Genomic DNA, 17218 nt, shown 5'->3' on the forward strand with positions numbered 1-17218 from the left:
TGAAGAACTGAATAAAAGAAGTCGATATTCAAATCTATATTGACAACACAATCTACAATACTCGCTGCAACCTAACACAATCTAACAGAAACATCTCTACATACATACGTATGACTTTTTTCGACATCCATACAACTTTTGTCATTTGACTGAACTGCAGATTAACACCCCCCCAAAAATCCAATTTTTGTACTGGCTTCAGGTTTTTCTGTGAGGGTTATTTTAAATCGACTTGTGGCCGGTCATGACGCCACGGAGGAAGTCCTCAAAACGAGGCAAGCTGGATTTTGTGGCCTCCTTGGTCGTTTTGTGGGCGAGCTGCGACGCCACTTTCTCCTCGTCGCCCGCGTCGGCACGACGCAGGCGACAGTTGTAGTCGAGCTCCGGGTCGCAGTGCGGGTCAGGGAGGATGAGGGCGCCCTCGCCGGGTCCTCGGGCTCGGACGGCGGGGGGTGGCGCAAACTTTGCGCAGGTGGGGTCAAAGGGGTGGCAGCGGGGCTGGGCCGGAGCCTCGGCCTTCCGCCGGGGGTCGAGCGGGGTGCAGTCTTTGTCATAGTGCACGTAGCAGTCGTCGCCCTCCTCGGTCTTGCCGCGGATGCCAAGCTTGTAGCGGACCTGATTGATTGATTGATTGGTGGGTGGGTTTTGGTCATATAGCCAACAAGTGAAAGCATTACACAGCAAAAATTAACGACAGTGTTCTGGCAGATTAAAAAAAAAAAAAATTGTCGCAAAAATCTGTGATCTGTAGTAAGTTTTTTTTTTTTAAATGATTACATTTTCCCTGTGATGCCCTTGCATGTGGGAAAGGAAAGCACTTTTCAGCCATTTAGCTGGGCCCAGACGCTCAATACCCTTGTAGTTTCTCTCCATACGGCGACTGTGGCTCTCCTTACCCACATGCGAGGGCATTGCGGTATTTTAATCGCTCCATTTTTCTTTCACTTCACGAGAGCGCTGGCGCGTGTGAATCTCGCCCATAACTACACCCTTAAATTGCAATTACAAAGGAAAAAAAAGTTGAGCGAGTGACGGTTCGTAGTTGGAGCACTCGGAAGTCAAGGTACCAACGCGTACTACATAATAAGCCAAATGAAAAGTAACAAAAGTGAGAGTAACACTCGTGAAAATGTGACATTCAGACCTGCTGCTCCGGGAGTCGCGGTCGGGGCTGGCGCAGGGCGGCGGCCGCCGCCAGTATGCAGTAGGGATCGTAGCGGGGGTCACAGGTCAAGGGGGAGGCGACGCGGGCGGGCTGGCCTTTCGCGGCGTACGCCGGAACCACGGGCTTGCCGAGGCTCGACAACTTGGTGGCGGTCAACGGGTGGCAGCCGGCATCAAACAGCGGGTTACAGCGCCGCTCCGGAAGTGGCGAGTCGGCACCGAGGCCGGCGGGAGCGGCGACGTTGCCCGCGCAAAAGGGATCCGCGGCCGGGTCGCAGCTTGCGTAGCGCGGATGGTGATAGCCCGCGGGCGCCTTTTGAGCCATCGTTGGATCGCAATAAGGGTCCTCGGGGTGGCATTTGAGGGCGGCGTAGGACGGAGCGGGACCGGCGGCGGGTCGGTAGCCGTACGCCGCCCTCAGGTGGTACTGAAGACACTCGACGTCATCGCGGTTGCAGATCCGCAGCAGCTCAGCCTTCTGCTCGTGGCTCAGAAAGGGCTCCGGCATGGGAGCGTAGTGGTAGAAGCTCTTCATAGGCATCGGCGGCGCGGGGGGGAGGACGGGGACGGGGGCGGGCGCGGGCGCCTCGGCCGGGGCCGGTCGGGGCTCTGGGCCGGCGATGGCCCGAGAGGTCAGCGGGAAGAGGCAGTAGGGGTCGACGTAGGGGTTACACATCCGGACGGCGGAAGACCGGATTGCGGCGGGCATCGCCGCGGCCGCCTTTGGCTTGCTGGTGGACTCGGCGATGCATTCCGGGTCTTCGGAGTCGGCGCAGGCCTTGTAGATTTCGCTCAAGTGTTTGAGGTAATGGTTAAAGGAAGGCTCCTCTTCGGTCCTGTGCTTGTTTTGAAGGTACGCCACGTACAGCCGGTCCAAATCCTCAACCTGTAGAGTACAAATTGTTTCTCGAAAATGTTGCAAGTCGGGGATAACTGCCCCGGATCGTAACGGGCTTTTTCAGAGCTTTCAGGAATACGTGTGCTGCTCCACCATTGGTGTTCCAATAGTCATTGCTGCTCAAAGTGCACTTATTGAAGCTACGTCAAAGGCATTTTGCATGGTTTGTTCGTATCGCGCTCGGTGGATTTTCCTCAGGCCTTCGCCTTACCAACGTGCTTGTTTTGTATACACAAGGTATAAACTTTTTCCAGGCCACAAGGAAACACAGATGCTCCCAAAATGTCAAAACTGAATTCTTGAGGCTGCCTCGCCAAAAGTCAAGTTCTCGTAGCCCTACGTTTGTATCACTGAGTATTTTTTGGGACACGCGTGCTGTATCTTGGGAGGCAAAATAATAAATGTTAGCAGCACTCACTCCCTCCTGGTTGTGGCTGTCCATGAAATATTTGTACCAGGTCCAGAAGTCAGGGAGGCGTTGGAAGCGGGGCACCGTCATGACGGGCGCGTTCCTCCTGTGGCGCAGCGACTTTCTCAGGTTGGCCGTGACCTCAGCCTTCGTGTCATCAGGTACCCCGGCGACTGAAAGCGCAGCAACGTAACGCATCCGCATGAAGAACGACACTTGCCGGAATGCCATTGCGCTCTCAATTCCAAGTGATAATGCTCGACATTGATAGCCATGGACATTTAGTGCAAAAATGCTGCTTGGAATGATGATGCGCACATTTCGTTTCATCTCATGTCATCATATTGCCAGTGCTTTTCAACGGGACGTGCCACATCAACACATCCTCACCTTGGTCCTCCTTGCGCTGCTCCAGTGGGACTGCCCCGAGGAGCTCTGTCAAAGCCACACAGGAGTCACATTAGCAAGCAACAGGCACCTTCACTGACAAGGACCAGATGTCGCGCCCCAAAAAATGCTGAGCCGCCCAACGAGGCCCCTCGGGGGCGCAAAACGCGGCATGTGCCGGGATGGTGGCGCCCTGGTAGCACCCGCAATCGCTTTTAACAAGCATCTGTGTGTTTATAAGACAACCGGAGGGTGGGGGGGGGGCACCTCCACCTGTAAAACTTCAAAGTATGGACCCTGATTACCTCTGTGCTGTAAAAGAAAAAACTGTATGTGGATTTGATGATTGAAAGCATTCCCGTGTCTCTGGCTCCAGCGGGGGCTTCCTTTTGAAGTTTGGCACTCATAAAAGTCAAACAGTCGACTCAGCTGATTGGGGCACCAACTTGGGGCCTGGATGTGACTTTTCATGAGCTTTGAAACTTTCTCTCTACCAGAGGCCAATTTGGTCGTCTGAGGTGCCATGTTGCATTCAATTGAGAAAAAAAGAAAAAAAAAACCAGTCAGGCCATCCACGAAACGACTCTCAGGTTGCATCCTCTCAGCGCACTTCCATGACATCGCCTTTGGAATGTTGATAGAATTTCCCCTTGTGGATAATACCGTTCCTCATTTCAATTTGTATAACTTTAAACTTTTGCACTTTCATGGAAGAACTTTTTTAAAAACTAATTCTTTCTTTCCATGGATCGTCAAACACTTTCTCAGTGCGTTAAACATTGGCAGCCGAAGAAACAGTCAGCACAGTTTTAATCTTCTGATGAACGCTTAGCGAGCCGAGCCAGCTATTGTATTTTAAATCGTGGCGCTCAGAAAGCAATGTATTTTTTTTTAGGTGGTTCTCCGCTGTCAAACCTTTGAGAATACAGAATATGGGGACAATTACGGCGGAGGTGGCCACCGTCAAGAAGAAATGATTGGAGGAAAAACAGCATTGTTCAAAACGGACTTCTTTTCGGAGGCTAAGAGCATACGGCACAAATAACAGAGCAGTATGAAGAATGTTGCATTTTATCGAAACTTTATCATTATAAAACACACTAAAATCCAAAACATTCCATTTATCTAATGTGAATTTTAAAGAGTATTGGAAAAAAGTCTCACCCGGTAGGAACATCATGGCTAGAAGGAATCCAACGTGGCTCAGGGAAGGCGATGCCATTCTGGCTTTGAGCTGCTTCCTGTGTGTTAAATGATGACCGTTAACAATCGGACATAGACGTCGATTCTAGCAGGACTTTTGACACCAAGTGTTACCTGCACTGGTGCTGAAGAGGTCTCGTCTCCGCTCGTTGGCCTTAGCTGTCTGGCCCCCCTGCGCCTCTTTGCCACCCGCTATGGCATGGGCAGGCGGGGGCGGCGTTTTTAAGGATGCCTCCCCTACACCCCCCCAAGGTCATTAAAAACGAAAACGACAACCCCGCATGGGTTGCTGTTAGGTGCCGCCGGATTGGCCGCCGCCCCGACCAATAGCAGCCCTGTCATTAGCAGCCGGGCCAAGCGGAGCGACGTGTTAACAAGAGGACCTGTATTTCCTGGAAGGTTTTTGCTATCAGTTGTGTATTTACAAATTGCACTGATTGTGTGTGGGTTGGGGGGGGGGGGCTGTTAGCAATTAAGTCCACTTCAATGCAGTACACCTCCGTCAAAACCAAACAGGAGCCTTGCATGATGGCGATTAAACAAGATGGGAATACAAAAATATTCACCCGGAAGGTCACTTTTTTCACCAGATAATGAATGGACCTATTACATTTCCCTGAGGAGTGCCACTCCACACTGTGTCGGATCGATTCATATTACTTTGGATGGATGTCGGAATTGCTGTTGTATCACATTACATTTGAAGCCAGGGGTAAGATGTCAAATTGGGCCTTCAATTTTGGGTTCAGGTTTAAAACAGAAAACGGCTTTTAACCAGGCACCGCTGTAATTTGCAGTTATCAAGAGTCATGACCTTTTTCTTCTTTGCCATCTCACTCTTACATGGTGACATGACTCTTTTTGCGTCGTGGCAGCGCTAACAAAAAACAAAAAAAAAAACAACACGATTTGAGAGCCTGGAAAAGAGCCTCACGCTGTTTGCAAATGAGAAGCTGATGAAAAGGCAGCCCCTTGTAAAAACGACGTGGAGCACAAAGTCATCCGCCAGTCTCCTGTAATTTCCTCAACCAGGCAAATACCAATTTGCCCTTTGTTTTTAAACACATGAACCGAGAGACTCTAGATGAAAAAGAACAATTGCATGAATAAATAGATAGAGGACTCCGAGAGTCAGAATCCCCAATTACAAGGCAACTGCGTCCCCTAGCGGCTAAGAGCAGTACAGACAATGAAATCAAACGAATCGAGTGGAGTTCGTGTTGGGGTTTCGATTCAGCATTTTAAACCCGCGTTTGGGTTAGAATTTCAAACAGCAACGCAGCTTTATTCGAAGGACGTAAGCGCCGCAGTACGATCCGGAACTCACTTTTCTCGGCAACTAAATCACTTCCTGCTTCCCTTACTTCAACAGCCAATCAGAGACTGTCAACATAAAAACATGGCTCGTCAATTATTCAACAACACAATGTCATCTAGGTCATTTTAACATGAAACGGCAATAATTAATAATATAGCATGATCTGACACAAGTAATAAGGCGACGAGACGATTTAACATGTTTGTTGGTTTCACTGTTACAACAGACCTAAGAGAGAGAGAGGGAAGAGTAACTCCAGAGTGGCCCGGGCCAAAAGGAGTTACACTCCCCCGATTTAGAGCTTTGCCTAAAATTTACAAGGTGCATTTTTGACCTTCTGTTGTCACAATACAATCCTAAATTCTGAACGCAAGCCGGCAGTTAACACGCCAACACGTTTACGGGAGTTCATCATATGTATAATTACTAGCCAGGTGTTAGTCCGTGCTGGCGAAAAGAATCTTTGTGATGTTCAGAATCCCACAACATCTGCAGGCTGAGGTTTAAAAAGCAAGGAAAGAAGATTGTATGTCATTAACATGGACATGGAAGCAAAATGGCAGGTCTGCTTCGTACCTGAATGTTCAGTCTGGAGGCCCGGACGGTGGGACTCGTACGATCCATCGCGGTCTGTCACTAGATGTCATTGTCAAAGAACAGGTCCTCGAAATCTGCAAAACGCAAAAACGAGGAATGTGACGTCTCAGACAGGCACACCATTGGTTCATCATGTTCATTCATGTGGTGTGATCTCGGTCCCGAGGCGGAGAAATCAATCAACTCAGACAACTAATTGCATTTTCGTGAGACTTGATTCATAGACAGGAAGTATGGAACCAAGGCCAAAAAGGCATCCGGTGGCGTCTCAAGATGCCAGCGACCCGATTACCATGTTTGTCAAGATACAAGCCGTCAATTTGGCCATTTTATTTTGTTGTTCTTGTGTTGGCTTGTGATAAAAAGACATTTCAAGTTGTTTATTGCCACTCCCAGTTGAAGTTTAAGGTCAGACGAAACATAAAACAAAGAGAATGATACCTTGTGTATCTAAAGCAAGCCTTTCAGTCTCCTAGCTGGATATAAGTCAAGTCAAGAGTATTTCTCGAGCACTTTCAAACGGCCATCGCTGCATAGTGCTGTACATGGAGCAATTTAACATGCACAATAAACAGGAAGACAAATCGGTCATAAAGGCACCAAACAGTAAAACCAAGAACAAATCTAAGTCATGCCGAGTCGAATGCCAAAGAATACAAGTGAGTTTGAAACACAAATTGTCATCTTTGTTGTGGTCCGATAACCCTTTACGCAAGGAATTGTTTGTTTTCTGCGACGACCTGAAACTTCACCCTTCATGCGTTCCAAAAACTAACAAGAGCTCACATGAATTGAATTTCAAATGTTTATTTGTTGTCATTGGCAGCTTTGTGTCACTGGTTTAGGCTCTAAGCACGTGGCAGATGACAAAATAACTAGTTCAGTAGATTAGTTCAGTAGAAGCAAGAATATAAAACCATCACTCTTACCTGAGTTTGGGGTTTAAGCTATCGTCTTTCTTTTGTTGTTGAAACGGAAGCAGTGGTTCAGTGCAAGCATGTGGCTATATTGCATTCATTTTTTATTTGATTTTTTATAAGAGCCGCTCGTCACTCCAGGGCGCGTCTTTGTCGCAGCCCTGCTGCTTGGTGTCAATCATGCGAATCACGTCGATGTTGTTGTTGGCGAAAGTCTCCTTGGCGCCGTCAATAGTTGACTGGGGCAGGTTGCGCGTGCGGCTCAAGATCCAGGCAAAGTCCAGGTGGAAGAGACGCAGGATGTCCGTGCAGGAGTACACCAGCGCCGTGTTCACGTAGTCAGTGGACAGGATCCAGTAGGGGGAAAACGGCAGCACTGATGGGTAAAAGAAGAATGTACGGATGCAATAGGACCTTGAGGTAGGAATTCAAAATGTTCCACAAAACGCTCATTTTTCAAATGATACTTTTCTATCAAAATGAATGGAAATACTACTTTTCCCTTGCAGCCACCACCCCAGAAAACAACATTACACTCCACAATATTGCACTGCATACTTTTTTTTTTTAGAATAATAACAATTAAATTGAATGAAAATTGACAGGGTGATATTGTCTGTCTACATGAGTTGCAGCACCATTTGTGTTCAAGTAACTGATGCGGAAGGAGTTCTGAAACAGTGACAACAGGGCACGTTTAAAAAAGGGGCAGTCAAAGATCCGCTAAAGCTCACCGTATGAGTAGCTAATTCCAAGTTTGGCAGGATTCTTCTGATCCTCAATGACACCGGTTCCTTCGATTTTCCTCACCTCTCCTTTCCTGTGGCTCAAGACAATGCTCTTTGTACGTCGGGTACTTTCATCATCTCAATCACCATTTTTTTTTTTCCACTCACAGTATTTCCGAGCTGACCACTCGAATGGATTTGTCTCCTCTGAATGTAAAATTGGTCTCGATGCAGCGGCCCCTCTCGAACTGCGTCGGCAGCCTGGCGATTTCAAACCACCTCCCCATGAACTGGAACAGGCGTAACGGTCATTGTTTTCATCGGACGGAGTTGATGGTTGATTCATGGCATCATGTGGAGGGAGGTTTGTATATGCTGCCTAAAGAAGTTCACCACCTGAGCATGACCTCGACGCCGCTGGTTTCCTTCCTCTTTGTGACATTCTGAAAAGATGCTACTCTTTATGACAGTAAAAAAAAAAAAGCATGGAAAAGCCCTTCATAAATATTAGACAATCAAAAGCAGAGGCGGGCAACTAGGGTCTTCAAGGGTCCCTATTCTGTATGTTTCCCTCCTCTGAGAGGATAGCATTATATGTCAGAGCTTAAGAGGAGAGAGAGAGAGAGAGATGCTAGCCACCGAGCTAGAGAGCGAGCTGCATAGCTAAATGGCTAAATGGACGGCTAGATCACCTGTTTGAGGTTGAAGGCGGGTTGGACATCAGGTTCTGGACATGGACCCCAGTGAGGCACCTGAGCTCTGACCAGAGGCAAAATGAATGCCATCAGTGCCCCAAACAGCTTCATGGCCAGCTTCACCTTTGATACCTGACACAGGTGAACAATTTGGGATGCTTGGAATTGATCATTTGTAACGCACTCGACATTTGTGATTCATCCAAAAGGAGAGAGAGGATCATAATTACAATGACGGCTTATATAAATTTGCCGAATCAAAACAAATCACACCACATCGGTACACTGAGACATTGATTGAAAGGAGACAATATGCCCAGTAAAATAGCTTGCGGTCATCTGCAGCCCTCGTCATTCTACTTTGGATTTTCTTTCGCAAGTGAAAACGTGGCCAAAATTCTCCACGTCTGTGTGTTAGAAGTATGGTCGAGGCGTAAGAAACATTTAACTTTGATTTTGTTTTGATGAAGTTAGCTTCACAAACAAGATGAATGATGAAAAACAAGCGGCGGTCATCTTCAATCGTGTTTGTTCTCATCATCGTGTCGATCACTCAAAGCGCTTTTTTGCTTTTGCGTCAAGGAAATGGATGGCAAGACATTCAATTCACAAGAATATCCTTTATAAATCGACGTAGGCTAGTTTGTGTGCGTAATTGTGTTGATGCCAAAAGCAAACGATGAAGAGGTAAAGAGTGAGTTCTTACCTCAGAGGTGGTCAGACAGAAGTGTGACAGCGAATGAGATTTGCTTCACGGTGCGCTTCTGCGTCAACAATGGTGCCTTTGTGCCGGGGCCTTCGCTTTATTTCAGACTTGAAGTCAACTATTAGCAAATTGGAGTCACGGGGGACATACCAGCACATGTTAGAAAACAACCTTGATTGGGCCGCTGTTGTGCCACGCATGCAGACATTTCTCTGAAAGCTCAAGTTTTGCTTTTTTTTGGGACTACCGGTACATTTTTGGATACGTAGCTCAAATTTTGTAGCGTGTGGACAAAATCTCAAGCACAAGACCGCTTTTGAAGGACCCTGGAAATTGTGAAAATCTCTCTAAAGTGTCCACTTCAAAACGAAAAAAAAAAGCTGAATTCATGCGTCTTTTCAGGCACGGGGTCTCAGGACTTTTAGTTTGGGTCTACCGGTGCCGAGACTATTCTTCCCGGCCTTCACTTACAAAAGTAAGTGAGAAAAAAAAAGGATTTTTTTTCTGACAAAGTACAGCATCTAGCTAGGCGGCCATTTTGTAGCGTATCACTCTCCTCGTTGGTCAAGCTAATCGTCCTCAACCTTCGGCAGCTGTATTCTGATACATCTGCTATATTTTGATGACAACAGCATGTTCCTGCATGCGCCGCCACTCAGATTGGAGGCTTATTTTTGGGATTATTCAACCTAAACAATAAGCTGACAGTCAAGACCTAAACGAGATTTGAGCAGGACGTAATGCTTGCACTTGAGCAGGATTAGGCCGCGGTGCGAAACGTCCGGATGGCAGATTGTAGCTGTAATTAGAAGCGGACCAAGCGGAAAGAGTGTCTTGTTTGTCAATTTATAGCCGGGGAGGTTAAACCCGCCGTGATCCCTTTGCCTCGCTGTGACTCTATAATGCTGCGTACAAACAAGATGGACAGAAATCCCCCATAAAAAGCTTATGTGACCCACAGATTCCTAAATGACCACTTTAGACGTTTTCAAGTCCTAATGCTTAATTCCAAAGTCCTTTATTAGGCCTCTTAAGAGCGCAAAACGGCGCTAACAATGCTTGTAATGGGCTCCCATTTCCGATTTGATGCCTTTCCGATTTCTGTGTGACAAAGGCTTTACGATGGGTACTGCGTGAAAGGCACGGGCCAATAAAAACGGACTCTACCGACATGCCTCTGATGCGCTAATTCATTTCTGTGAAAGACGCAAATTTTTTCATCTATCCCGTGCAGACGGATCAATTATTGAATGCTAGCGAGGCTGTTAGTAGCATGTCTTCCTTCCGTGTGAAAGGCACAGGCAAACGAATGCGTCCTCTACCGTTCGGCCAATTTTGCCAAAGCTAGGTTTAAAAAAAAAAGAGGCTAAGATAAGATTCAGGCATTAGCCGTCTGCACGCAGGGTTTTTGCAAAATTGGCGTAACAGCAGGTTGAGTATTTATTCACCTTTGCCTTTCACCCACGACCCAGCAAAGTGGGAAAATGTCCCGAAACATATTTTCAACTCAGACTTGATAAAAAAAAATACAAGTTTTTGGAGATATCTTCATTTTTGTTGTTTTCAAATTTGTTATTCGCTTCTTTCAACACTCTGTATGAAAGAAGCGAATGACTTCATCAAGCCACTGCAGCCTATCGGGTCTCGTCATTCGTCCAACTTGACTGCGGGTACACGTCAACAGGCCTCAAAGCGCAGACCCCCGCGAGTAAGCGGCCGGTGAGCGCAAACTGTCAGCTTAGGAGGTCTGAGTGCTTGATCCAGCCAATTGAGATGGAACGCTAACAAATGACCAGCGAGCATGTTTGGGTGAAGACGCCGGCACCCCGGTGAGAGCGACACTCCAAGGGGAGAGAGAGAGAGAGAAAAAAAGGCACAAATTAGACTTATGGAAGGATTTTCCAAGCGTTGCGGCATCAGGCCTCTGAGCGGGAGGTCTTTGCTTATTTTGCTGCTGCAAAAAGGGAGCTAAGCATTTAGGTGTCTTAACTATGGCCTAAAGTGCTAACAAGGGATTAGTGAGGTAAACGTCCAAAGAGGTTTAACGCTTAAGGAGCAGTGCTGCTTCAGTAATTACACATGAGTTTTTTTTTTTTTGTTTTTTTTTTGCAAGGTGCACCCGGGCAATTGGACGGGGGAGATCACGGTGATGTCAGGACGAGGGAGGGCTTACCGCGGCGGATAAGGCCCGCTAATGGAGATGAAAGCAATCGGTATTTAAAAGCTCTTTTTTAGTTAAGGCAGTTAGTTAGGCTGGCAGGCAGGGAAGCCCGGGAAAGACTTCCTGTCGGATGCTCCGGGCCTTTCTCGCTGACATTTTTCATTGATTTTTTTTTTTTAATTCCTTCTCAACTGAAACGAAGATCCCCCTCGCTGGATTTTAGAGGTGAGTCCCGACACATTGGTCAAAGTAATCACATGACAGGATGTTGTACAATGTTAAGTTTGAACGGCGTCAGCGTCCATTTGATGACATGAAGCTTTACCAGGGAGATTTGCTAACTTCAACTTCAACCGTGTGACTGCTCCCAGCCAATCAGCATATGAAGAAAAAAAGATGGGATTATAGATATGATATATGGATATAATGTTACATATATATATATAAAGTTTTGGGGAGGTGCCTTTCCTTTCCATAGTTTCTTTATTTTTTAAATCATTTTTGAGGGCAATGTAACCTTTGGTATCTTTAACATGAGTCCAAATTCCAAATGGCCAAAAAAAAAGCCTCCAGAAGCATGTTGATTCCTCCCAACCCAAAATTCAATGAAAATGTGATTTTTTTCCCCCCCCGACGTGCACGGTGCATTTATGTATTTTCATCAAGTGCCCACACGATGGAGGGTTTGCCATCTTGTTTAGCTAGCCACCGCTTTTAGGCCTTGACCCTGCTTTAATTGTTCAGTCAGTGCTTACCACTGACGAGCTGCGTATAATGGAATTGTCCGCGCGTAACTGAGAGCATGCCAAGCTTTAGCGCGCGTGCGTCGTAGGGAATAAGAAGGGGCGAGACAATGTCTGATATGACCTCCTCTAAGCTGCAGCTAAATCGTCAGCAATTTTTCTCTTTAATTCATTCTTGTAATGGGATTACGTTTGCAACGGTAAATCCCAAGGAGTCCAGCCCCCCCCCCCCCCCTGCGCATTAGGCAGCCGGCTGTCAGCCAAATGCTTTGAGCGCTCACCTTTCATTTGGGTATTCTCTTTCTAAAAGAACAACGTTTCTGACGGGGGGCGAGAATTGTTCTGGAAATGCTTCCGCCTCCTGTTTCCATGGCAACATTGAGAATGACTTGACCGGGCCGTAGCCTGCCAATTTACTCAACATGAATCCACAAATGACTTGGTTCATTACTAAGCAACAACAAGTACTGTCCTTATGATATCGATTCGAAATAACATGTACAGTACAGTATATAAACGATGTGGTTTATCAATACCATAATCACTTTTTTATTTGTGAATCGCTATGATTCGTTTCATAAAGAATCTGATCATATTCTCCCCGGATGTTCTGAACTCCCCGGTCGGTGCCTTTTAAGATTGCTATGACACTCTGAGTTTGGAGGGGAAAAAAATGATGAAAACAGGAAGCATTTTTGTTTAAATGTGTGTGCACTGTAAATGATTTAAAACAATATTATCCAACATGTCGTAGCATTCCCATTTTATATAGACTTGCTCATGAAATTTTTCGCTGCTTTTGACAAAATAGCGTAACAGATGCGTGCATGAAATCCTTTTCAAAATACTGTTATTGAACGAGGATTATTATTACTCTTGTTTTTATATTCTTGTTGACTCTTTCTGAATCTAAAAGTAAATGTACGAATAATATGACGGAATGTCATTTATAAATCCAATTGTGATGTATTTTGGTGGCATTCATGATGTGTGAAGATTGACATTGTTGCCGTTTCAACAACAACACGATTGAAACGACCTTAAATAATCCCCCGTATGTTCTGAACTTCCACTGAAGCGGAATTAAAAGCACCTCTCGCCGCGATCGCCCGCGTGTTCATGAAAGAGTCATTTGTTGGCATTCGTATTGATTTTTTTCCATTGCTGTTGCCCAAATGTGGCAGGCTTAACACAACTTGAATGTTTAACTCTCAAGGTAATCCAATAAGCCTTCCACAAGCGAAATGCGTTTCCTCATAGCGCCTCACTTAGGTATCGACCGCACGTGAAACAACATGAGCGACGACATGCAATATGTCTTTGACGACGGCGAGGAAAAAAAAAGGTGGCGCAGGTGTGTTGCTACATAAACCGATTGCGCCCCCCCACCCCCCTCTATTTATCCCCGAGGTGTTTTTAGGCCAACCTGGATGCTAATGGAGGCTAATAGGCTTAGCACTGAGGGTGCATTGTCCGGGATGCTTACAGGCAAGGTTTGCTGGGGGTAAAACTCTAAACGTGAGGATTACCTCCGACACATCCCGTTAAAGTGCTTTATAGCCACAACTTAGCTAATAGGATCCCGGGGGAAGTGTGGGAGACTTGGGTGGGGGCGGCACGGGGAAGGAAGGTGGAGATGGAATTGGGATGAGGCTGGGGAAGGGCTTGGAGGGGGCGATAGGGTCAGCAGATGTAGCTAGCAGACTGTTCCAGGACTACCTGGGGGATTAGCTGGCTCACATAAGATGCTTTCAGAGGGAACTCGAGAGGCTGTCATCATACGCAAGGTTAGGGGGCAGCGTGACCCAACGGTAAATATACGTGACGTAAGTGGGTAAAGTTAAAGACCGAGCGTGGATTACGATATTCTTAACACGTCGATTGCGGCCCTGCGGTCAAAACTCATTCGCTGCCAGCCTGCGGTTGGAAAACAACGGACCTTTTGACTTCTATAGCCGTCATTGGCAGTGAATGAGTTTCAGCACTATTTTACAACGGCATTCTTACACTGATGAAGTTGAGTTTATAAGGCTGACTGGGGATGGAGGTGGAAGATGAATGCTCATTTGTCATCGCGGTATCATCAAAATGTAAATGAGAAGAACGCTATGCAGAGGAAGAACGTGGAAACGTTTTCATTTCCACATACCTGAAATGTTTTTTTGGGGGGGGGGTCAAAATATATATTCCTAATAGGATCCTGATCGGTACATTATTTTTCCCAACCCTCTTTTGTGGTTTGTCATTTTCTCCAGCATCCTCGTGGCGGCCGGAGGAGCGTAAGATGACCCCTCGCGAGCAGCTGAGGAAGATGACGGCACTGGGAGAGCAAGGAGCTTTGGATGAGAAGCACTGGTACCGCCTGGTCAACGGCATGTCGGCAAACGGTAAGAAAGGACGTTTTGCTTTTGGAAATGCAATTGCGGGGACCTGATGTGTGTGTTTGTGTGTGGAAGAGCTGAGACAGAGGCAGGAGATCATGATGAGGAACCAAATGGCCATGGCGCCGCAGATCCTCACCCAGAGCCAGCAGAGGTTACAGGGGGTCCCGACCCCGTTTGAACCACGATTCATGGAAAGGTCGGGGAGGCTGCCGCTAACGTTCGGACGACCCGATCACTTTTTTCGCCACATAGTAAAAAATGAACCCACCTCCTCTCTCAGGGAGTTAGTCCCGCCGGCTGAGATGGTAGCTCCGGACGGAAGGCAGATGCACATGGGACCTCACCTGGGCCCTCCTCTGGCACCGCATGCCGGCGTCCTCCCGGGAAGAACCTTTCCAGGAGCGGGTACGGTATGAACACAAACACACACGCACAGCGTTTCCAGTCAGTTGACGTGTATTCCTAAAGTCAAGAGTGTGACGTTTCCCTCGGCTTCAGCCGGCTACGGCTTCCTGCCCTCGGAGCCCATGGAAACGGCCGCCCGGCGACAGGAGCTCATTCACAAGCAAAACATGGCCAGGTGAGTCTCAAAGAGACCGTTGGATAAAAACCGAGGAACAGCGTACCCTTTGGCAAGAAGCAGGCCAGATTCATACGCAGGCGTCTTCACGTCTGGGTCTGGTCCATGGCTCGTCACGGGGCGGCCGCCCGTCTCGTCGGGATGAGCGGATGTTAATCCCAGCACCCGTCGGACGGCCAAGACCAAACGTCTGGTGAAAAAGAGCTTGAAAAGTGTCTTCCATCTTCATCTTGTGTTCAGAATGGAGATGAATGCCATCCTGCATCAGAAAGAGCTGGAGAACGCCCACCAAAAGGGTCTGATGGGCATAGAGAACCCCATGTCCTACCCTTCCAACCCCATGACCTTCAGAGGTCGCCAGCGCATGCCGGACGGCCACGACGTCTTCGTCCACCGGCCCACCCTGGACGAACTCCACTCCAACAGCATCCTCATGACGGCCAACCCTTACCCGCCTCTCGGCGCGCTGCACAGAGAGCGGGGACGCCGGGCGGCCAGGCGGCCCGCGGCCCACAAGAGCGCCGACCATCATGTCAAGGGCCCGGCCGAGGACAAATGCGCGGAGCCGAGTCCGGGGGGCGCCTCCGGAGGGGAAGAGAAAGAGGTGGAGGTCAAGGGGGAGGCGGGAGACGAGTGCTCCGTCGGCAAGGCGCACCACCCGGCCAAAGCGGACTCTGAAGCGGCCGCGGGAGGCGGCAAATCCTACAAGGAGGGCGAGGTGGGTCCGCGTAAGGCCGGCGCTCCGGACCAACGTGTGGACTCCAGCAACAGCGGAGCCAACGAAAAGGAGGCTCCGAGCCAGTGTGCCACCTTCCCGGAGAAGTTCATGTACCCCCCAGGGGGCGTGCCTTACATGTTCCCCGTTGCCGGGAATGGCTTTCTACCATCAGGTGCGTTTGGGGATTGGGGGAGTCTGTTGTCAGGGAAACAGACATCGGACATGACAATATTTCCATTATTGTAGCCACAGTTGACATTTTGCATTTTGGTGTCGTTTGTGACTGAAACTTATCGCCGTTCAGGTCCACCTAACGTCTTCCTAAATGGAGATGAGGTGTCCGAGGACATCAGGAAATGGAGCGTCAACGATGTTTATAACTTCATCAACAGCATTCCCTCCTGTTCGGAGTACGCTCAGGTGGGCGTCTGGCTTTGCCTTGCCGTCTTTTCCGTTCAATTGTGTCACGCTGACCAGAGGAACGCCTTTGATTGTGCAGACGTTTAGAGACCACCTGATTGACGGCGAGACGCTGCCCCTCCTCTCGGAGGAACATTTGCTGGACACACTGGGCCTTAAACTTGGGCCAGCTCTCAAAATACGCTCTCAGGTAATTTCATGGCATGGATATGGCGTCATGCGGTGCGTGTCGTGCACTCCATTTAACAGCTGCAAACGAATCATCGTGCAAAAGTAACATTAACGCGATCAACCGAAAAATGGCTGGAAAACCGTTTTATTACCTTTCTTTGCTGGACATTCAGGACCACTTGGATGCCATTCCTCGTCCTGGAAAGAATTACAAAACAAGTCGCACAACAGTCAGCTACAAATAGAAGCGACTAATCGATCCGGCTTGTGAACAAACACGCTCTCTCACCCGACAGGTGTCGAGGCGCATGGGCAGCATGCTGTACATGATGAACCTCCCGCTCCCCGCCGGCCCCCTGCAGGCAGCCCCCGACAAGCCCGGGGACCGTTCGTCAGAGCCGGGCTCCCCGGTGAACTGCAACGGCGAGGAGATGATGATGATGATGGCATCCAGTCCCCGGGAGGCCGCCGACATCCTCAAACCCACCGAGCACCTCTGCGAGCCGGACAACTGCTCCCCGCGTGCTAAAGAGTTAACCGCTGAGCCCATGTGAACACTCTGGCAGCAGTGGTTGAAGATGAACACATGTCACGCGGAGCAACGACTGCAACCACGTCACTTGACAATGTTGCGTGTGTCCGTGTTTGTGGGGTCTATGCGTTCCAAAAAAAGTCACACAAATAGGCAAGCTGACAAGTTCTCCTGCCGGAATGATTGATCTACTGGATTGATTTATGCAGTGTCATTGAAATTTGACACCACTTTTTTATTGGTTTGAATGGATTGTAAATAAAGTGTGTCTGTTTTGTCCTTTACATTGGAAGCAATGATGTTCTGATTTATTCTTATTATAGAAAGACACCATGTTGGCTCATTCCAGGTGTTGGAAAAATATAATTACAGTATTGCCTTGAGATATAGTACGAGTTTAATTGTTGCATTACCACACTCATAACTAAAATGACGCATATCACAAATGATCTTTAATCATTAATTTGAATGGAATTACCATTAATCC

General features: G+C 47.9%; 3 protein-coding genes across 3 annotated transcripts; 1 reads left to right on the plus strand and 2 right to left on the minus strand.

Moving 5' to 3' along the window:
- Positions 1–18: 18 nt before the first annotated feature.
- On the minus strand, positions 19–4339 carry and2 (actinodin2). Its single transcript, XM_052088042.1, has 6 exons — positions 4176–4339; positions 4023–4099; positions 2862–2906; positions 2481–2644; positions 1145–2050; positions 19–615 (listed from the first exon to the last, which is right to left on the minus strand). The coding sequence occupies exons 2-6, from the start codon at positions 4078–4080 to the stop codon at positions 223–225; spliced, it is 1566 nt and encodes a 521-aa protein (XP_051944002.1). The 5' UTR covers positions 4081–4099; positions 4176–4339; the 3' UTR covers positions 19–222.
- Positions 4340–6767: 2428 nt separating this feature from the next.
- LOC127616461 (apolipoprotein D-like) lies at positions 6768–16613 on the minus strand. The gene is made up of 8 exons (XM_052088055.1): positions 16489–16613; positions 16352–16397; positions 14579–14701; positions 9023–9140; positions 8314–8448; positions 7790–7911; positions 7628–7713; positions 6768–7269 (listed from the first exon to the last, which is right to left on the minus strand). Exons 5-8 carry the CDS (start codon positions 8425–8427, stop codon positions 7010–7012), a joined length of 582 nt encoding a protein of 193 aa, XP_051944015.1. The 5' UTR covers positions 8428–8448; positions 9023–9140; positions 14579–14701; positions 16352–16397; positions 16489–16613; the 3' UTR covers positions 6768–7009.
- On the plus strand, positions 10867–17015 carry samd7 (sterile alpha motif domain containing 7). Its single transcript, XM_052088041.1, has 9 exons — positions 10867–11408; positions 14182–14313; positions 14383–14506; positions 14591–14715; positions 14809–14890; positions 15131–15780; positions 15913–16028; positions 16108–16218; positions 16496–17015. Exons 2-9 carry the CDS (start codon positions 14211–14213, stop codon positions 16751–16753), a joined length of 1569 nt encoding a protein of 522 aa, XP_051944001.1. The 5' UTR covers positions 10867–11408; positions 14182–14210; the 3' UTR covers positions 16754–17015.
- Positions 17016–17218: the final 203 nt, after the last annotated feature.

This window comes from Hippocampus zosterae, chromosome 15, assembly GCF_025434085.1.
Source record: "Hippocampus zosterae strain Florida chromosome 15, ASM2543408v3, whole genome shotgun sequence".
In the NCBI taxonomy this organism is placed as follows: Eukaryota; Metazoa; Chordata; class Actinopteri; order Syngnathiformes; family Syngnathidae; genus Hippocampus; species Hippocampus zosterae.